The following is a 21,353-nucleotide window of genomic DNA, read 5'->3' on the forward strand; positions in this document are numbered from 1 at the left end:
GACTCCTTGAGTGGGCCAACTACCACCGGCCTGAGGAGAGACACATGGAACGAGAGGTTAACCTCTCTAGGGTAGGTGGCACCAAATCGTCCCACCTACGTAACAGCCAGTGTAATCCCGTGGCGCGTTATTCAAAAACCTCAAAAATGCAAAAACGTCTATTTTTCAAACATATGACTATTTTACACCATTTTAAAGACAAGACTCTCGTTAATCTAACCACACTGTCCGATTTCAAAAAGGCTTTACAACGAAAGCAAAACATTAGATTATGTCAGCAGAGTACCCAGCCAGAAATAATCAGACACCCATTTTTCAAGCTAGCATAAACCCAAACCACAGCTAAATGCAGCACTAACCTTTGATGATCTTCATCAGATGACAACCCTAGGACATTATGTTATACAATACATGCATGTTTTGTTCAATCAAGTTCATATTTATATCAAAAACCAGCTTTTTACATTAGCATGTGACTAGCATGTGACTAGCATTCCCACCGAACACTGCCGGTGAATTTACAAAATTACTCACGATAAACGTTCACAAAAAGCATAACAATTATTTTAAGAATTATAGATACAGAACTCCTCTATGCACTCGATATGTCCGATTTTAAAATAGCTTTTCGGTGAAAGCACATTTTGCAATATTCTCAGTAGATAGCCCGGCATCACAGGGCTAGCTATTTAGAAACCCAGCAAGTTTAGCACTCACCAAAGTCAGCTTTACTATAAGAAAAATGTTATTACCTTTGGTGTTCTTCGTCAGAATGCACTCCCCGGACTTCTACTTCAATAACAAATGTTGGTTTGGTTCAAAATAATCCATAGTTATATCCAAACAGCGGAGTTTTGTTCGTGCGTTCAAGACACTATCCGAAAGGGTAAATAAGGGTGACGAGCATGGCGCAATTCGTGACAAAAAAATTCTAAATATTCCATTACCGTACTTCGAAGCATGTCAACCGCTGTTTAAAATCAATTTTTATGCCATTTTTCTCATAAAAAAGCGATAATATTCCGACCGGGAATCTGCGTTTAGGTAAACAGACAAAAGAAAATAAAGCATTCGGTCGACTCGGGCACGCGCCTAAGCCCATAGTACTCTGATCGGCCACTTGCCAAAAGCGATAATGTCTTTCAGCCAGAGGCTGCCTCGATATCGTTCAGCTTTTTCCCGGGCTCTGAGAGCCTATGGGAGCCGTAGGAAGTGTCACATTAGAGCAAAGATCCTCAGTCTTCAATAAAAAGAGCCCAGATGAAACACAACTTGTCAGACAGGCTACTTCCTGCATGGAATCTTCTCAGGTTTTGGCCTGCCATTTGAGTTCTGTTATACTCACAGACACCATTCAAACAGTTTTAGAAACTTTAGGGTGTTTTCTATCCAAAGCCAATAATTATATGCATATTCTAGTTACTGGGCAGGATTAGTAACCAGATTAAATCGGGTACGTTTTTTATCCGGCCGTGTCAATACTGCCCCCTAGCCCTAACAGGTTAATACTCGGTAACAGGGGGGAAGTTGTAACCTGTAACTAACCTCGTTCAGTCTCCTCAGGACTTTACATGCCCCCACAAACTGCGGCCCCAGCTTCCGGCAGGGCAGGTGGAGGAGCAGGTTTCGGGTCGAGAACCAGACCCGGACCCCCGGTGTTCGTCCCATGTCTCCTCCGCGTGCCTGAACCAGTTGTCCACCGCAGGAGCCTCGATCTGACTCTGATGCCTAGGCGCCAGAACCGGCTGGTACCCTAGTACGCACTGGAAGGGGGAGAGGTTACTGGAGGAGTGGCGGAGCGAGTTCTGGGCCATCTCTGCCCAGGGCACGAGTTAACCCCGGCCGGTCCTGGCAGTAAGACCTCAGAAACCTACCCACATCCTGGTTAACTCTCTCCACCTGCCCGTTACTCTTGAGGTGGAAACCCGAGGTAAGGCTGATCGAGACCCCCAAACGTTCCATGAATACCCTCCAGACCCTCGACGTGAACTGGGGACCCCGATCAGACACTATATCCTCAGGTACCCCGTAGTGCCGGAAGACGTGCATAACAAGGCCTCCGCAGTCTGTAGGGCCGTAGGGAGACCGGGCAGAGGAAGGAGACAGCAGGACTTAGAGTAACGATCCACAACAACCAGGATCGTGGTGTTCCCCTGTGATGGGGGAGATCGGTCAGGAAATCGATCGACAGGTGCGACCATGGCTGTTGTGGAACGGGTAAGGGGTGTAGCTTACCTCTGGGCAGGTGCCTTACACTGGGTGCACTTCGAGCAGGAGGAAACATAAACCCTCACGTCCTTAGCCAAAGTGGGCCACCAGTACTTCCCACTCAGACAGCTCACCGTCCGACCGATGCCTGGACGTGTGGGCCCAATAGATCAGCCGGTCATGGACAGTAGACGGAACGTACAGACGCCCAGCGGGACACTGGAGGGGAGCGGGCTCTGCACGCAACGCCTGCTCAATGTCTGCGTCCAGCTCCCACACTATCGGCGCCACCAGGCAGGAAGCCGGGAGTATGGGGGTGGGATCCATGGGCCGCTCCTCTGTGTCATACAGCCGGGAAAGTGCGTCTGCCTTCACGTTCTGGGAACCTGGTCTGTAAGAGAGGGTGAAAACAAAACGGGTGAAAAACATGGCCCACCTTGCCTGGCGAGGGTTCAGTCTCCTCGCCGCCCGGATGTACTCCAGATTGCGGTGGTCAGTCCAGATGAGAAAAGTGTGTTTAGCCCTCTCAAGCCAATGTCTCCACGCCTTCAAAGCCTTGATGACAGCCAACAGCTCTCGGTCCCCCACGTCATAGTTTCGCTCTGCCGGGCTGAGCTTCCTCGAGAAGAAAGCACAGGGGCGGAGCTTCGTTGGCGTACCCGAGCGCTGAGAGAGTACGGCTCCTATCCCAGCCTCGGATGCATCCACCTCCACTATGAATGCCAAAGAGGGATCCGGATGGGCCAGCACGGGAGCCGAGGTAAACAGAGCCCTCAGGTGACCAAAAGCCCTGTCCGCCTCAGCTGACCACTGCAAACGTACCGGTCCCCCCTTCAGCAGTGAGGTAATGGGAGCCGCTACCTGACCAAAACCCCGGATAAACCTCCGGTAGTAATTGGCAAACCCTAGAAACCGCTGCACCTCCTTTACTGTGGTGGGAGTCGGCCAATCACAAACGGCTGAAATGCGGTCACTCTTCATCTCCACCCCTGAGGTGGAAATGTGGTACCCTAGGAAGGAGACGGACTGTTGGAAGAACAGGCATTTCTCAGCTTTGATGTACAGGTCATGCTCCATCAGTCGACCAAGCACCCTGCGTACCAGGGACACATGCTCGGCGCGTGTAGCGGAGTATATCAGAATGTCATCAATATACACCACTACACCCTGCCCATGCAGGTCCCTGAAAATCTTGTCTACAAAGGCTTGGAAGACTGATGGAGCATTCAACCCGTACGGCATGACGAGGTACTCATAATGCCCTGAGGTAGTACTGAACGCCGTCTTCCACTCGTCTCCCTCCCGGATACGCACCAGGTTGTAAGTGTAACCGATGTGAAATGGCTAGTTAGTTAGCGGTGGTGCGCGCTAATAGCGTTTCAATCGGTGACGTCACTCGCTCTGAGAATTGAAGTAGGGTTGCCCCTTGCGTTGCAAGGGCCGCGGCTTTTGTGGCGCGATGGGTTACGATGCTTCGTGGGGTGTCAGTTGTTGATGTGTGCAAGGGTCCCTGGTTCGAGCCCGGGTTGGGGCGAAGAGAGGGACGGAACCTACACTGTTACATAAGCGCTCCTGAGATCCAGTTTAGTGAAGAAGCGCGCCCCGTGCATTGACTCAATCGCCGTGGCGATGAGAGGTAGCAGGTACCTGTACCTCACCGTGATTTGATTTAGACCTCGATAGTCAATACATGGGCTGCAGACCTCCCTCCTTCTTCTTCACAAAAAAATAAACTCGACGAGGCGGGTGAAGTGGAGGACTGAATGTACCCCTGACGCGGGGATTCGGAGACATATGTCTCCGCCTGTGACAGGGGATACACGTGACTCCGGGGAAGTGCGGCGTCTACCAGGAGATTTATCACACAATCCCCCGTGGGGTGGTAATTGAGTCGCCTTCTTTTTGGAGAAGGCGAGAGCCAAATCGGCATATTCGGGGGAATGCGCACGGTGGAGGCCTGGTCTGGACTTTCCACCGTAGTAGCACCAACGGAAACCCCTAAACACCTCCCCAAGCACTCTCGCGATCACCCCGTGAAAGCCCTCTGTTGCCATGAAACAGTGGGGTCATGATAAGCTAACCAGGGTAGGCCTACCACCACGGGAAACACAGGAGTGTCAATAAGGAAGAGACTGATTCTCTCCTTGTGACCCCCCTGCGTCACCATGCCCAGAGGAGTGGTGGTCTCCCTAATCAACCCTGACCCTAATGGTCAACTGTCTAAGGCGTGAACTGGGAAGGGCATAGCCACTGGAATGATGGGAATCCATAAACTATGGGCAAATGATTTGTCTATAAAATTCCCAGCCGCACCTGAATCGACGAGCTCCTTATGCTGGGAATGCGGGGAAAACTCAGGAAAAGTAACAAACAAAAACATGAGTGCAACAGAAGGCTCTGGGTGAGAATGGTGCCTTCTCACCTGGGGTGACGCCACAGTGCCCTGCCTGCTGCCTCGACCCCCAGAGGGACCAACCCGGCACTGACCGGCAGTGTGACCTCTGCGGCCACAGATGGTGCACGAGACGGAAAATCCTCCAGTCTCCCTGAGCGCAGCACCTCCCAGCTCCATGGGCATTGGAACGGTGCTGCTGGGGGATGGAACTGACAGACCCCGCTCTGGACGTCTGTGGGTAGCCAGCAGGTTATCCAGCCGAATGGACAGGTCCACCAGCTGGTCGAAGGTGAGGGTGGTGTCCCTGCAGGCCAACTCTCGACGGATGTCCTTGCGCAAACTGCAGCGATAGTGGTCGATCAGGGCCCTGTCTTTCCATCCCGCGCCAGCGGCCAGGGTCCGAAAGTCCATTGCAAACTCCTGGGTGCTCCTCGTCCCCTACCTCAGATGGAAAAGCTGTTTACCCGCCGCTCTACCCTCGGGCGAGTGGTCGAGGACCATTTCGAGGATTTCACCCACCGCTTCCGGGCAGTCTTCGACCACCCACCCGAGGGTTGAGCGGCGGGTGAAATCCTCGAAATGGTCCAAAGCCGCATCTCCTTCTCCCCACACGGCGTTGGCCCACTCCAGGGGTTTCCCCGAGAGGCACGAGACGAGGGCGGACACCTTCTCACGGCCCAAAGGAGCCGGGTGGACGGTTGCCAGGTAGAGATCCAGCTGCAACAGGAAACACTGGCAGCGTGCAGCCGTCCCATCGTACTCTCGGGGAAGGGCGAGACGAATCCCACTAGGACCGGGTGAAGGGGGGGCAAGTAGTGGAGACCCTGGTGGTGCTGGTGGAGGCACTGGAGGAACTCTCTGTCTCTCCCAGTGGTCCATGGTTTGGACAACGCGGTCCATGGCGACGCCGAGGTGGTGGAGCATCGCCGCGTGCTCCTGGATGCGCTCCTCGACTCCTATACTAGGGTCACCTGCTCCTGCTGACACCATATTGTGGGTGTGAAATTCTGTAAGGGGTGCGTAACTGGTGGCAGGGAAGTCAGACGCAGGAGAGCAGAACTGGGTAATAACCGGAGCAGTTTAATTATCAAAACCAATGGCATCCAGAAATACAAAATACGGGTACAAAACCCGTCACACACCGTGAAAATGTGCACAAGCACTTACAACAAACAATTTCACACACAGACATGGGGGGGAACAAAGGGCTAAATACACGACAAGTAATGAGGGAAATGCAAACCAGGTGTGTGGGAAAACAAGACAAAATAAATGGAAAATGAAAGGTGGATCGGCGATGGCTAGAAGACCGGTGACGTCGACTGCCGAACGCCGCCTGAACAAGGAGAGGAACCGACTTCGGTGGAAGTCGTGACACCCGTGAAACCCCACCCCCATCATGAATAGCTAATATAACGTCTGCTGAAAATTGCATTCAGATAATGAATGAAATAAATAATGAATTGATTACATACATCTAACAGGCGTGTGAGATGATGATTTGTGCCGTGCTGCTGTGAGGGTGCCTGCCATTAATGATGGGGAGAGATTGTTGTTGCTCCTGCTGCTCCCTCCCTTCCCCCGACAGGCTTAATGAAATGAAGAATTCCAGTCTTTTAATAACACTTGTTATAATTAAACTTCTCTCTCTTCATGAGTGCATTGAGGGCATAAGTGAAGCAGCAACGATTTCATGAAATTATAAATTACACACTATACCAACCACAGAATTCACTCTTTGTTACCCTAGAAACAGATGTGCCAGGCTTTGACTTATCTGTCATTTGATTGGCTGAGGAGGGAATAGGAGCGCCCAACAGAGCATATCCCCTTTTTATCCAGTTTGTATTTTAATGCTAAATAAAATGACATAAATAAATAAGAAAACCTCAGACTAATCAATACTATATTGAGCATTCTGAACTGTTCCAAAATCGTTGTTCTACTGCTCTGGCATCAGCACAGCGTGAGAGAGACCATTTAGAGTTTAATTACAATCTAAAATGACTAGCAGAGTTAGGAGAGAAAGTCTATGAAGTCTACTTGATTATTGGGAGTAGTATATGAAGTGGCAACTGTTAAGCAGTGCAGAACAGAACAGAGCAGAACAGAACAGCCCACTTGGTTTTAAAGGGCTAGTTTTAATAACCTCTACAGGATCTGTGGGTCCCCCGAGGGACGGTTGAGCTAACGTAGACTAATGTGATTAGCATGAGGTTGTAAGAAACAAGAACATTTCCCAGGACATAGACATATCTGATATTCGCAGAAAGCTTAATAAATAATAACTGCACTGTCCAATTTACAGTAGCTATTACAGTGAAGTTATACCACGCTATTGTTTGATGTGTGTGCACAGTTATGAATTTGAAAATGTATTAATAAACCAATTTGGCACATTTGGGTAGTCTTGATACAACATTTTGAACAGAAATGCAATGGTTCATTGGATCAGTCTAGCACTTTGCACATACACTGCTGCCATCTAGTGGGCAAAATCTATATTGTGCCTGGGCTGGAATAACACATTAAAGCCTTTCTCTTGCATTTAAAAGATGATGGTACAAAAACAATACAAAAAAAACGGATGTTGTTTTCTTTGTATTATCTTTTACTAGATTTAATGTGTTTAAATTCTCCTACATTCATTTCACATTTCCACAAAGTGTTTCCTTTCAAATGGTATCAAGAATATGCATATCCTTGCTTCAGGTCCTGAGCTCCAGACAGTTAGATTTGGGTATGTCATTTATGGCGAAAATTTTAAAAAAAGGGGCGGATCCTTAAGAGGTTTTTAAATAAGTCCTCATTAGCAAAAAGAGGCATTCTAAACAGATTTACACAGAATTAAAGTCTCTTGGGACACATTATACTGCATCTAGCGTCACTGGAAAAGGAAAAGACCATAGTATCTACAGTATGTCTTATAAACTACTTATCCTTCCATTTACAAGTTATTATTGCTTCTTGATCGAGTGTGTTCGCATACTCCCTTAAAAGAAGGTTGCTTGAAAAATGAGAAATAGCAGCAATAGCACTGTTTGTCCATCTTGAGATGTCGTAGACAGTATACACTTTCTCAAAATGGTCAGATAACTCAAGATATCTGTCATTCATTTTGATGTTTTTGCTAACTAAGATGTTTGGTGCAGTATCTTGCAAGTGGAAAAATCTCTCGTTGAATGACAACAAACACTTAATTGAAGAATCCCTACTGTTGACCAATGACCGATGAAGGTGCATAGACTTTGGCTCTCGAACTTCGGCTTGCCTCAATAATTTTTTGTGTGTGCACGAACAGCTCGAAAAAACCCTTGCCAAAGAGCAAAACAAACAAAAACATCACAAAATATTGTCATAATACGTGAACGCTGTTCCGAACTTAACTCTCTGGTCAAACTCACAGGTTATTCCAGACATGATAAGACCTATGACAATGTATACATGCCTGTTTACAGTATGAACGTGTGTTCTGTCGATCAGTAACCTCCTCTCTGTCCCATTGACCTCCTACTGCATCTTAGGGCTTAAGTGTGGAATTTCCCCTCTGAGAGGCTACCAGTATTACACAATTGTCTGTCCCATCTCCTATACAGGAACTGCTTGAGGAAATAGTCTGGGACGGGACGGGAGGGCATTGTGTGCTTGCGTCCCAAATTGCAACCTATTCCCTATATAATGCACTACTTTAGACTACTTTATAGGGAATAGGCTGCTATTTGGGACACACAAACATGGGTTCCTCTCCAGTAGAATGGGCCCCCGCCAGGCCCACACACACACACACACACACACACACACACACACACACACACACACACACACACACACACACACACACACACGCGTACACACACACACACACACACACACGTATGCAAAACACACACACACAAATACACACTCCCCTGCCACTGACTCAATTAGTCTGCAAGGAGCAACAGGGGCCCTTAGGACAATATTTTCATAGCAATAAGGAAAACCTTGCTTATGGACCTCCTCATGTAAATATTTGGCTGCAGGTCGAATCTATTATAAGGCCCCCAAGGATTATATACGTATGGTCTGGCCAAACTTTTAACTTTTAAGCGACGTGGGGATGGATTGTAGGCCTAATAAAAAAACTAAAATATGGAAAAATAAGTCTGAGCATTTACATGGCCTGGAGGCTTTTAGGTTACTAAATCAAACATGCTCAGAACTGTGTATAGGTATTAGTGTATGGTTGGGTCAAGTGGGGTTGTCATGTCAACACAATAACAGGTTCCAGTGTATGTGACATAGTCATGCCCTTGGGATCAGAGACTCAGAAATTCAGAGCTCCAGTCTTTTCATATAAAGATCCCTTTCTGTGAATGATAATGCCAGATATTCTAAAATGCATACTCTAGGCTACAGTATAGCAATACCAAATGATAAAGTTATGTATGTGTGAGTGGATGTGGTGGATATGTCCCCTGGGGCAGTCACCACAGCGGATGACAGGATGCCAGCGATTATCAGGTAGGAGGGAGAGGGAGAGAGAGAGAGAGAGAGAGAGAGAGAGAGAGAGAGAGAGAGAGAGAGAGAGAGAGAGAGAGAGAGAGAGAGAGAGAGAGAGAGAGAGAGAGAGAGAGAGAGAGAGAGCTTTGTGGAGTGTCTGGAATCCACAGCTAGCCTGGAGTTCCATCAGACAGGAAGCAGAAAGTAGTCAGATTTCTGGATCACCTTAAAGGATTTACCCAGCATGCCACAGGGGTGTCCACAGAGGACACAGTCAGCAGACAGACTCCTGGAATTGGACCAGGAACTAGAAAGTAGGAAGGAGTCACCTCTACTGTAGTCACCACTCTGAATCAGACTGTGAGTCTGAAATGGCACCTATTCCCTATGTGGTGCACTACTTTAGACCCTATTGTCTATTGTACACTAACTCTGACCAGGGCCCACGCCACTACTTATTAACCTATTCCCTACGTAATGCACAACATTTGACCAGAGCTTTATGTAGGAAATGTTCAAAAGTAACGAATAAGGTGCCATTTTGATGATTCAGCTTCAATAACACAGTCAAAAAGCCTGTTGTTGTTTTGTCTCCAAACAGCTTTGGGTAAATTGACTTTGGAGAAGTATTGCTCACAGTATTGCTCATAAGGTATATGGCCTTTTTTTGCCATAAACACACACATTCTTCTCATTAGCCATCTCTGTGACAGTCTGTGACATGTTGGGGATCCATGGTAGTCCCATGTGGTTCAATTGGTAGGGCATGGCGCTAGCAACTTTAAGATTGTGGGTTTGAATCCTGCTGGGGCCATCCATACCAATATGTATGCACTCATTGATGTACAATATGTCTCTTGGGATAAAAGCATCTGCGAAATGGCATATATAATATATTGCTTTGAGGTTACGGTGCAGACCATACCTGTATCCACTCCTTATTGTTGTCCTCTCCTGGTGTCCATGCGTTCTCGTAGTAGTTGAGTCTGGCTCGCTCAGGGGACCAGCCGGGGTTGTACTGAGAAGAAGCTATGATCTGCTCTGATGCTATCTCCCCCGATTCCATACCTAACGGGTCTGTACAGTCAAAATCTGAGAAAGAGAGAGAGAGATTGTTGAGACACTTTAGTCTACATTTTTAGCTGAAAGCACCATCCAGGCCAGAGTACACATCAACTCCCAAAACAAAGCTGCTCCCTGAGGATAGGGAAACTCACTGGCAGGGTCCGGGCTGGCACTCTGGTGGCAGGAATAAAATGCCACATCAGCGCCGCCTCAGAAGATCCCCACTTCCTCTCCCTCTCTCTTGCCCACCACACACATAGGCTTTAATGGACGGCAAGCACAGTGGAACTGTGGTGCTACATCAAGACATAAAGCTTTATTCATAAAACATTCAGTGTAGGGCTAAGTTCACTATTGTGCATTAAAGTGGAGCCAGTAGTTTTTCATTGGAGCTGGTGCTGGTTCATTCCTCCATCAAAGCTCCCTGTAGGCAGTTTATGTTTCGCACATGGTGCAAATATCCTAATATTTTTGTCCTGCAGGATTTTAAGGCAGATTTAGTGTCAGTGTTCTGGGTCGTAAATTCTCCCAGAATGCCCTGTACCACCCAGGATAGAGGGTATCTCCTTGTTTGTGTTGACATGGTGCAGTCGGCCAGGGTCAGCCTGAGTGAGTGAGTGTGTGTGTGAGTGTCTGAGTGAATGTGTGTAAGTGTACGACTACCGGCAAGGTCAAGAGGTGAGCTCCTCTTCTCTCCATACTACATCATTCCCCAGAGCCCTATGTGTAGCAGGGGTGTCTGGACGCTGACCCTATGACCTCAGGGGTCAGACCCTGGCACCGGTTGACCCTGCTGTCTCTAGTCACCCACCCTGTCACACACACACACACACGAAGGCAGGCGCACAAGCACACACACACATTCAGGCAGGCACATTGTGTATACCAGCGCTGTGCAGCGTCCCAGAGACTCAGGTCTGAAAGGCTTCAAGCAGATGGAGAGACCATCTGTGTTAGCTCATAGACAGTCCCTGACTGCTGCACACCCTATACTGTACACACTACAGGAGAGAGAGAGAGAAGAGAGAGAGAGAGAGAAGAGAGAGAGAGAGAGAGAGAGAGAGATGTAAAAAAGGGACAACAGCTTCACTCTCATCTTCTCCTTTCTTAAATACCACTTCTACTTCTTATTCTTCATCGCAAACTCTGGAAGGAGGAATCTGAGTATCTCCATAAACATCAACCAAACCCAGATTATTTAATGTATATTCCCTCTGATTGTAAACAAAGAGTCTCTAGTTCACAGCCTGATGTGTAGATGGCCTCATGTGTGTTGCTATCAACTATTAGCCTGCGTTTCAAGCAGCACACTCTATGAAATGTGACGGAGGGTGATCAGGAAGATAGTAGGGATATGCTCTAAATGGCACCCTATTCCTTTATAGTGCATTACTTTTGACCAGTGCCCTATGGACCCTTCTCAAAAGTACTATAAAGAGAATAGGGTGCCAAGTGGGACACCTTAGCAGGGCTGTCAAGGTGTCACACCCTGATCTGTTTCACCTGTCTTTGTGCTTGTCTCCACCCCCCTCCAGTTGTCACCCATCTTTACAATTAACTCCTGTGTATTTATACCTGTGTTCTCTGTTTGTCTGTTGCCAGTTCGTCTTGTTTTGTCAAGTCAACCAGTGTGTTTTTCCGTGCTCCTGCTTTTTCCTAATCTCTGTTTTTCTAGTCCTCCTGGTTTTTGCCTGCCTTGATCTTTGCCTGCCCTGACACTGAGCCCGCCTGCCTGACCATTCAGCCTGCCCTGACCTCGAGCCTGCCTGCCACTCTGTAGCTCTGGACTCTGACCTGGTTTATGATCTCTTGCCTGCCCCTTGTTTATAATAAATATCAGAGACTCAAACCATCCGCCTCCCGTGTCTGCATCTGTGTCTCGCCCTGTTATACAGGGAGAGAAGAGAGAAGGCAAGCCTGCTTTATTCCCATCAAAGCAACACCTTATCACCCCTACATCACCCCCTCTCAACTGAAGTGTAAACTCAGTAAAAAAAAAGAAACATCCCTTTTTCAGGACCCTGTCTTTCAAAGATAATTCGTAAAAATCCAAATAACTTTACAGATCTTTGTTGTAAAGGGTTTAAATATGTTTCCCCTGCTTGGTCAATGATTCATAAACAATTAATCAACATGCACCTGTGGAACGGTCGTTAAGACACTAACAGCTTACAGACGGTAGGCAATTAAGGTCACAGTTATGAAAAACTTAGGACACTAAAGAGGCCTTTCTACTGACTTTGAAAAACACTAAAAGAAAGATGCCCAGGGTCCCTGCTCATCTATGTGAACGTGCCTTAGGCATGCTGCCAGGAGGCATGAGGACTGCAGATGTGGCCAGGGAGACAGGACGGACAGCTGATCGTCCTCGCAGTGGCAGACCTGCACAGGATCAGTATATCCGAACATCACAGCTGCAGGACAGGTACAGAATTGCAACAACAACTGCCCGAGTTACACCAGGAACGCACAATCCCTCCATCAGTGCTCAGACTGTCCGCAATAGGCTGAGAGAGGCTGGACTGAGGGCATGTAGGCCTGTTGTAAGGCAGGTCCTCACCAGACATCACCGGCAACAACGCCGCCTATGGGCACAAACACACCTTCACTGGATCAGAAAGGACTGGCAAAAAGTGCTCTTCACTGACGAGTCGCGGTTTTGTCTCACCGGGGTGATGGTCAGATTCGCGTTTATCGTCGAAGGAATCAGCGTTACACCGAAGCCTGTACTCTGGAGTGGGATCGATTTGGAGGTGGTCTGGGACGGTGTGTCACAGCATCATCGGACTGAGCTTGTTGTCATTGCAGGCAATCTCAACACTGTGCATTACAGGGAAGACATCCTCCTCCCTCATGTGGTACCCTTCCTGCAGTCTCATCCTGACATGACCCTCCAGCATGACAATGCCACCAGCCATACTGCTCGTTCTGTGCGTGATCTGGAATGATTAGTGTTTTATTTAACACCAGCTATCGCCATAATAACCCGACAGGGACAGGGTGCGGTGGAGGGGAGGGGTTGACTGGGTGAGCCTGTGGAAAGATTTACTGTCTTCAAGGTGGTTGTGTTTCGCAAATTAAATGTTTAGTCGGAGCATTTCTAAAATTGTGGTCATGGGGGCCAGGCCCTAGGATGATGATCATGCTGTGTTAGTGGCTGGGACACTGTCTGCCCCACAGTGTCTCTACCACTGCTGTGTTAAAGTCAGGCCTCATAAACTGGGGGAGATTGCGCGTGCCTTGTAACACGTCCACTTAATGAAAAGACCGGGAGCTGTTGATTTAATAACTCCCTTTAGTGCCACATTAAAGTAAATGTGTATAGCAGTGAGACAGGGACCACCCCTTGTGTGCATGAAGGCATGTGTGGTACCATTTCACCCTATTGTATTGACCTGAACCAAACTCTGCTTGTTCGAATATGTTATTTTCACATTGTCTCTTTCAGTATGGTTCCAGCAAATGTGGTGGATGCATAACCAGGCAAGCTAAATCCAGCTTTGGTTTAGCTACAGATGTAGGATCTTAATTAATTTGATCACTCTTTTGTTGCTGAGAATTTTCATGATTTACATAAATTCACTGAAAACCTACACTAACAAATGGTTATATTAACAGTATTGCATTTTTCACATAGCCTAATTTTGGCAAGCTAATAGCCCAAACGCTGATCAAGCAACACTATGGACTAAACATTTAAATCCTTTTGCTGCAGGATTATTTAGCTGTGACAATTCACGTCAAATTAAGATTCAACACTGCAGGTTTGGCTCAGTAGCATGAATTCCCTCTAGATTGTTTCTCTGGTCCAGTTTGCCAATCAATGATAAACAACACTCACCCTCTGGCACAGTCCGCTCCAACACAGTGAAGTTGGCAGAGAAGCCCTCCTTGGCGATGGCACTATCGGTGTTGATTGTCAGTGCCAAGATGCCCGTGTAGGAGATGATACGACCCGGGGTGTTCTGACCACAGTACCGCCCAATGTACGGACCAACTGCAGAGGGGGGAGGGAGAGAAACAGATGGAGCGGTAGATAGAGAGAGGAGAGGAACAGAGAGGGCGGTGGGAAGTAAGAGAGGGAAGGAGAGTGAGCGAACGAAAGAGAGAGAGAGGGGTGGCAAGAGAGAAAGATCATCAGTTACCAAGGTAATAACTGAAGATGGGAGTGTGTGTAGAGTTAAGAGTTAAGTCAGTATTTGCTTGCTGTAGATCTGTCACATGGGTGTTCATACACAGTACAAAAGCTGAAGAACATATGCACATCCAGGTACTTTCCGCAGGTGCTGGAGTTGTAGGCAAACTCATGGAAAACAGAAAGGAAAACGCTGCATACTGGGAGCATGAGCTGCAGTGTTTTTGGCCTCCCAAGTTGCGTAACGGTCTAAGGCACTGCATTGCATTGCTAGAGGCATCACTGCAGACCCTGGTTCGTTCCCAGGCTGTGTCACAACTGTCCGTGATCGGGAGTCCCATTGGGCGGCGAACAATTGGGTTAGGGGAGGGTTTTGCTTGGGGGGGGTAGGCCGTCATTGTAAATAAGAATTTGTTCTTAACTGATTTGCCTAGTTAAATAATAATATTAAAGTGGGCAGCGTTTTCCTTTCTGTTGTTCATACAGAGTAAACACAACCCCCTCATGAGCAACCCTCATGAAGGTAAAACTCACTCTCATGTCCACAAAACACGTAGAGAGATGAAGAAGAAGAAGAAGGGACTCCTGCTTAAGACAAGGCAGTCGAGGCTTCTGTCTGTTTTACACCAGTCATAAATTCCTTGGCCTTTTTTTATGTGATGGTTTAGTGTGGAGCTGGGTATGATCTGGCCACTAAGACCAAACAACCAGAGATAAGGGGAAATACAAGGGAATGTCAAAAGAAAAGAGGGCAATAAAAGTGAACCCAGGAGCTGACGCCATATTGTGTCTATGAGTGTGTGTGTGTGTGTGTGTGTGTCTGCCTGCTTGTGTGTGTGTTCCTCTGTCTAGATGTTAAGCAGGTCTGGAGGCCTGGTGCTTATCTATGATTAGTAAGCCTGTGATCAGTGGCAAGTGACAGCCTGCTGCCCTCTAAACCTCTCACATCCCCTCACTTTGACATGCCTCTTACAGCCTGGCCTTACAACCAGAAACACAGATGAAAGGGAGAGAGGGGTTAGCTAGGGTGTGGGGCTGATGGCTCAGATTCAGCATCATAACACAGGAGGGTTAGGGTTAGCCATCTCCTAGAGTTTCTGCATGACTCAACGGCTCTGCTGTGAACTCTGTGTCTCTGCAGGTCTCTACTATGGTCCTGGGGGAGGCGAGAGGAGGGTAGATGGAGGGAGGGGGAAGAGAGAGGAAGGGAAGGAGAGAAGAGGGGGAGGTTGCCACAGCCACACTCTCTGCCCATCTCAGTCTGCCTGAGATGGGGGAGAAAGGGAGGAGGGAGCGAAGGAGGGAGAAGGAGAAAGGTAGGGAAGAAGGCGCGACTCCCCAGGCGCTACATGGGAGTCCTCATCCTCACCTCACCCTGTCTCACCCCCTCATCGCCCCCTGTGGTGAGCGTACCTCCAGCCTTCCGTGCTAATGCACTATCGATCCAAAAGGAACCACAGGTACTGTGCCCAGCCCTCATCAGACAGGGCCTGACACACCCCAGCCTCCCCTCTATGTCTTCCCTGTCTCCCCCATGACCTTCCCATGTTCCAGGTCCGCTCTCTCACACTCCCAATTACTCTGGATGTGAGAAGAGTGTTATTTTGTTATTTTCTAGACCCCCCAAAGATAATAGAGGAGACATTGCTGTTGGTGGCTATTTCTTTTCTTTGTTTTCAATGGAAACATTATATGCTCTTAGACTGTAATATGAACCCTTAGTCTGAGAGTGTTGAAAAGTAAAAGTTTCAGAATTTCATACACAGAATAAACTTGTGTTCCTAAGAGAATTAGTCTCATGGTAAAAGTCTCCATTGTTGATCACAGATGTCAGTTTTCTGAATGCATTTCACGAGTGATGAAAATAAAGGTGATAATAATGTGAAAGACTGTGCCCTCAAGGTCTTCACAGCTTGTTTAATCAACACTGTTCGTTTAAGAGAAATGATAAACTTCCCACCTACATGGAAAACCTTGCAACACTTTTATATGAAATACCTGAGCCAAGTCTGACACTGTTACAAGCCAGTTTAACCTCTAGAACAGTGTTTCCCAAACTTTTTATAGTCCCATACCCCTTCAAACATTCAACCTCCAGCTGCGTACCCCCTCTAGCACCAGGATCAGCGTACTCTCAAATTTTGTTTTTTGTTGCCATCATTGTAAGCCTGCCATACACACACTATACGATACATTTATTAAACATAAGAATGAGTGTGAGATTTTGTCACAACCTGGCTCATGGGAAGTGACAAAGAGCTCTTATAGGACCAGGGCACAAATAATAATATAATAATAATCAATAATTTTGCTCTTTATTTAGCCATCTTACATATAAAACCTTATTTGTTCATCAAAAATGGTGAATAACTCACCAAAGGTTAATGAGAAGGGTGTGCTTGAAAGGATGCACATAACTCTGCAATGTTGGGTTGTATTGGAGGGAGTCTCAATCTTAAATCATTTTCCACACACAGTCCGTGCCTGTATTTAGTTTTCATGCTAGTGAGGGCCGAGAATCCACTCTCACATAGGTACATGGTTGCAAAGGACATCAGTGTCTTAACAGCGCGATTTGCCAAGGCAGGATACTCTGAGCGCAGCCCAATCTAGAAATCTGGCAGTGGCTTCTGATTAAATTCAATTTCACAGAACCGCTTGTTGCAATATCGATGAGGCTCTCTTGTTCAAATATCGGTAGACTGGAGGCAGGGCATGAAAGGGATAACGAATCCAGTTATTTGTGTCATCCGTTTCGGGACAGTACCTGCTTAATTGCGCACATAGCTCACTCATGTGTTTCGCTATATCACATTTAACATTGTCTGTAAGCTTGAGTTCATTTGCACACCAAAAAAATCATACAATGATGGAAAGACCTGTGTGTTGTCCTTGTTAATGCAGACAGAAAAGAGCTCCAACTTCTTAATCATATCCTCAGTTTTGTCCCGCACATTGAATATAGTTGTGGAGAGTCCCTGTAATCCAAGATTCAGATCATTCAGGCAAGAAAAAACATCACCCAGATAGGCAGTCGTGTGAGAAACTTGTCATCATGCAAGCTGTCAGACAAGTGAAAATTATGGTCAGTAAAGAAAACTTAAGCTCGTCTCTCATTTCAAAGAAACGTGTCAATACTTTGCCCCTTGATAACCAGCACGATAACCAGTATGTTGTTAAAGTGTTACATGGTCGCTGCCCATATCATTGCATAATGAAGAAAATACACAAGAGTTCAGGGGCCTTGCTTTAACAAAGTTAACCATTTTCACTGTAGTGTCCAAAACGTCTTTCAAGCTGTCAGGCATTCCCTTGGCAGCAAGAGCCTCTCGGTGGACACTGCAGTGCACTCAAGTGGTGTCGGGAGCAACTGCTCACCACTCCACTGTCTCCCTGTCATGGCTTTTGCGCCATCAGTACAATACCAACACATCTTGACCACCGAAGCCCATTTGATATCACAAAGCTGTCCAGTACTTAAAAAATATCCTCTCATGTTGTTCTGGTTTCCAGTGGTCTGCAGAAGAGGATGTCTTCCTTAATTGACCCCCCATAAACATAACTGACATATACCAGGAGCTATGCCAGGCCCGCCATGTCTGCTGTAAAGCATATAATTCACTGGCTTGTAATTGCAGTAATTGTTTCAAAACATCCCCTGCCATGTCACTGATGCATCGTGAAACAGTGTTGTTTGATGAAGGAATTGTCTGTATAGTTTTTTGGCCTTTTCCCCCAGCATTGTCCCAGCCATATCCACGGCAGCAGGAAGAATGAAGTCCTTCACAATAGTATGGCGCTTGCCTGTCCTAGCCACTCGGTAGCTCACCATATAAGATGCTTCTAGCCCCTTCATACTAATGGTATCTGTTGCTTTTATACATGTCATACTACTCGAAAGTCGTCTTTATTCTCGCTCCAAAAACTCCCATGGCTTATTTTTCAAATTGTCATGTTTTGTTTCTAAATGTCTGCGCAAGAGTGAAGATTTCCTGCGAGAGAGTAACGGTTAATGTAATTGGATGTTAATTATTTGACTAGGCTACCTGTATTTGACATTGTGCTGTTATTTCGCTGAACACTAGATGGTTTAATTGTATTTTTGGCAGTGAAACGAGGCTTCTCAAGCTAGAAAAAAACCTCTGAATCACATTTTTATTTGCCGTACCCCCGACGGCATTGCATACCCCAGTTCGGGAATACCTGCTCTAGAAGAAACAACAGCTAAAACCCAAACCCATACAAAAGGGTTAGGTTGTTTCTGGACACAAAAGTCCACTCCTGACCGATCAATCAACAGTAAGGTGGAGTAACACCCCTGTCTACATACGTACCATGGCCTCCTCCCAACTGACAAACATAAACAACTCCACAAACACAACACAGAAAGGGAGTATGGTAGATGATCAGAATTAGGACATGTTTGGCATTGAGTTAGGACAACTAAGCTACGTGTCCTGTCCACATTCATCGCCCTATTAATATATTTTTAAATGTTTATATTACCCTACTGTATAATACTGAGAATGCTAACAAAGATACTAGCTATATCTGACTAGATGTATGACTGTGACTCACCTCCAGGGAAGCCATCCCAGATCTCCAGCCTATCGTATCGACAGAAGACCCCGGTGGGAGGCGTGGTGTCAGGCTCAAGCTCGAAGCTCTCAAACTCCAGGATGATCTCGGACATCTTGGGGGCAAAGATCATGAAAGTGCAGTCCAGGTTGTTAGGATACTTCTCTGGAAAACCAGGTGACTTTATTACCCCATTGTTAGATGTGAAGTTCCTGGAACATTCCGGACCTGAGAGGAGGAGGGGAAAAGAGAGATTTCTAATGTATTTATTTATTAAATCAGGGAAGTCGCACTGAGACTTACATCTCTTCTGCAAGTGAGACAGGAGGAGACCCACAGGGAACACACTGATTGAATCAATGTTGTTTCCATGTCATTTCAATGAAATTACATTTACCACATTTCTATCAGCATGTTAAATGTACAACCACTCTGGAGCATCTATACTCCACACACAGAGATGCATACAAAGCTCTCCCTCGCCCTCCACTTGGAAAATTTGACCATAATTCCATCCTCCTGATTCATGCTTTTAAAGCAGGAAGCACCAGTGACTAGATCAATAAAAAAGTGGTCAGAGGAAGCAGATGCTAAGCTACAGGACTGATTTGCTAGCACAGACTGGAATATGTTCTGGGATTCCTACCAATGGCATTGAGGAGTACACCACAACTGTAACAATAAGTGCATCGATTACGTCGTCCCCACAGTGACTGTACGTACATACCCCAACCAGAAGCCATGGATTACAGGCAGCATCTGCACTGAGCTAAAGGCTAGAGCTGCCGCTTTCAAGGAGCGGGACTCTAACCAGGAAGCTTATAAGAAATCGCCATATGCCCTCCGACGAACCATCAAACAAGCAAAGCGTCAATTCAGGACTAAGATCGAGTCATACTACACCGGCTCTGACGCTCGTCGGATGTGGCAGGGCCTGCAAACCAATATAGACTACAAAGGGAAGCACAGCCGAGAGCTGCCCAGTGACACGAGCCTACCGGACAAGCTAAACTAGTTCTATGCTCACTTCGAGGCAAATAACACTGAAACAGGCATGAGTGCACCAGCTGTACCGGAAGACTGTGTGATCACGCTCTTTGCAGCCGATGTGAGTAAGACCTTTAGACAGGTCAACAAGGCCACAGGGCCAGACGGATTACCAGGACGTGTACTGCGAGCATGCGTTGACCAACTAGCAAGTGTTTTCACAGACATTTTCAACCTCTAACCTGTCTGAGTCTGTAATACCATCATGTTTTAAGCAGACCACCATAGTGCCTGTGCCCAAGAACACTAAGGTAACCTGCCTAAATGACTACCGACCCGTAGCACTCACGTCTGTAGCCATGAAGTGCTTTGAAAGGCTGGACATTGCTCACATCAACACCATCATCCCAGAAGCTCTAGATCCAATCCAGTTTGCATACCGCCCCAACAGATCAACAGATGATGCAGTCTCTATTACACTCCACACTGCCCTTTCCCACCTGAAAAAAGGAACACCTATGTGAGAATGCTATTCATTGACTACAGCTCAGCATTCAACACCATATTCCCTAAAAACTCATCAATAAGCTAAGGACCCTGGGACTAAACACCTCCCTCTGCAACTGGATCCTGGACTTCCTGACAGGCCGCCCACCAGGTGGTAAGGGTAGGTAACAACACATCCGCCACACTTTTCCTCAACACAGGGGCCCCTCAGGGGTGTGTGCTCAGCCCCCTCCTGTACTCCCTGTTCACTCATGACTGTACAGCCAGGCACGACTCCAACACCATCATTAAGTTTGCTGATGACAAAACAGTGGTAGGCCTGATCACCGAAAACAATGAGACAGCCTACAGGGAGGAGGTCAGAGACCTGGCTATGTGGTGCCAGGACAAACACCTCTCCCTCAACGTGATCAAGACAAAGGAGATATTTGTGGACTACAGGAAAAAGAGGACCAAGCATGCCCCCATTCTCATCGACAGGGCTGCAGTGGAGCAGGTTGAGAGCTTCAGGTTCCTTGGTGTCTACATCACCAAAAAACAAACATGTTCCAAGCACACCAAGACAGTCGTGAAGCGGGCACAACAAAACCTATTCACCCTCAGGAGACTGAAAAGATTTGGCATGGGTCTTCAGATCCTCAAAAGGTTCTACAGCTGCACCATTGAGAGCATCCTGACTGGTTGCATCACTGCTTGGTATGGCAACTGCTCGGCATCCGACCGCAAGGCACTACAGAGTGTAGTGCGAACTCCCCAGTATATCACTGGGGCCAAGCTTCCTGCCATCCAGGACCTCTATACCAGGCGGTGTCAGAGGAAGGCCCTAAAAATTATCAAAGACTCCAGCCACCCTAGTCATAGACTGTTCTCCCTGCTACCACACGGCAAGTGGTACTGGAGCACCAAGTCTAGGTCCAAGAGGCCTCTAAACAGCCCCTATCCCCAAGCCATAAGACTCCTGAACATCTAGTCAAATGGCAACCCAGACTATTCACA

General features: G+C 47.1%; 1 protein-coding gene across 6 annotated transcripts in view; it reads right to left on the reverse strand.

Moving 5' to 3' along the window:
• LOC106590027 (neuropilin-1a) overlaps positions 1-21,353 on the reverse strand; it is a 132,168-nt gene that overhangs the window by 56,039 nt on the left and 54,776 nt on the right. For all 6 annotated transcript variants that reach the window (XM_014180515.2, XM_014180517.2, XM_014180516.2 and 3 more), the window contains 3 exons: positions 18,864-19,091; positions 13,992-14,147; positions 10,011-10,177 (listed from right to left, as the gene is read on the reverse strand). In XM_014180515.2, coding sequence (XP_014035990.1) covers positions 10,011-10,177; positions 13,992-14,147; positions 18,864-19,091 — 551 coding nt within the window. The remainder of the gene's footprint in view (positions 1-10,010; positions 10,178-13,991; positions 14,148-18,863; positions 19,092-21,353) is intronic.

Source organism: Salmo salar, chromosome ssa29 (genome assembly GCF_905237065.1).
Source record: "Salmo salar chromosome ssa29, Ssal_v3.1, whole genome shotgun sequence".
NCBI lineage: Eukaryota > Metazoa > Chordata > Actinopteri > Salmoniformes > Salmonidae > Salmo > Salmo salar.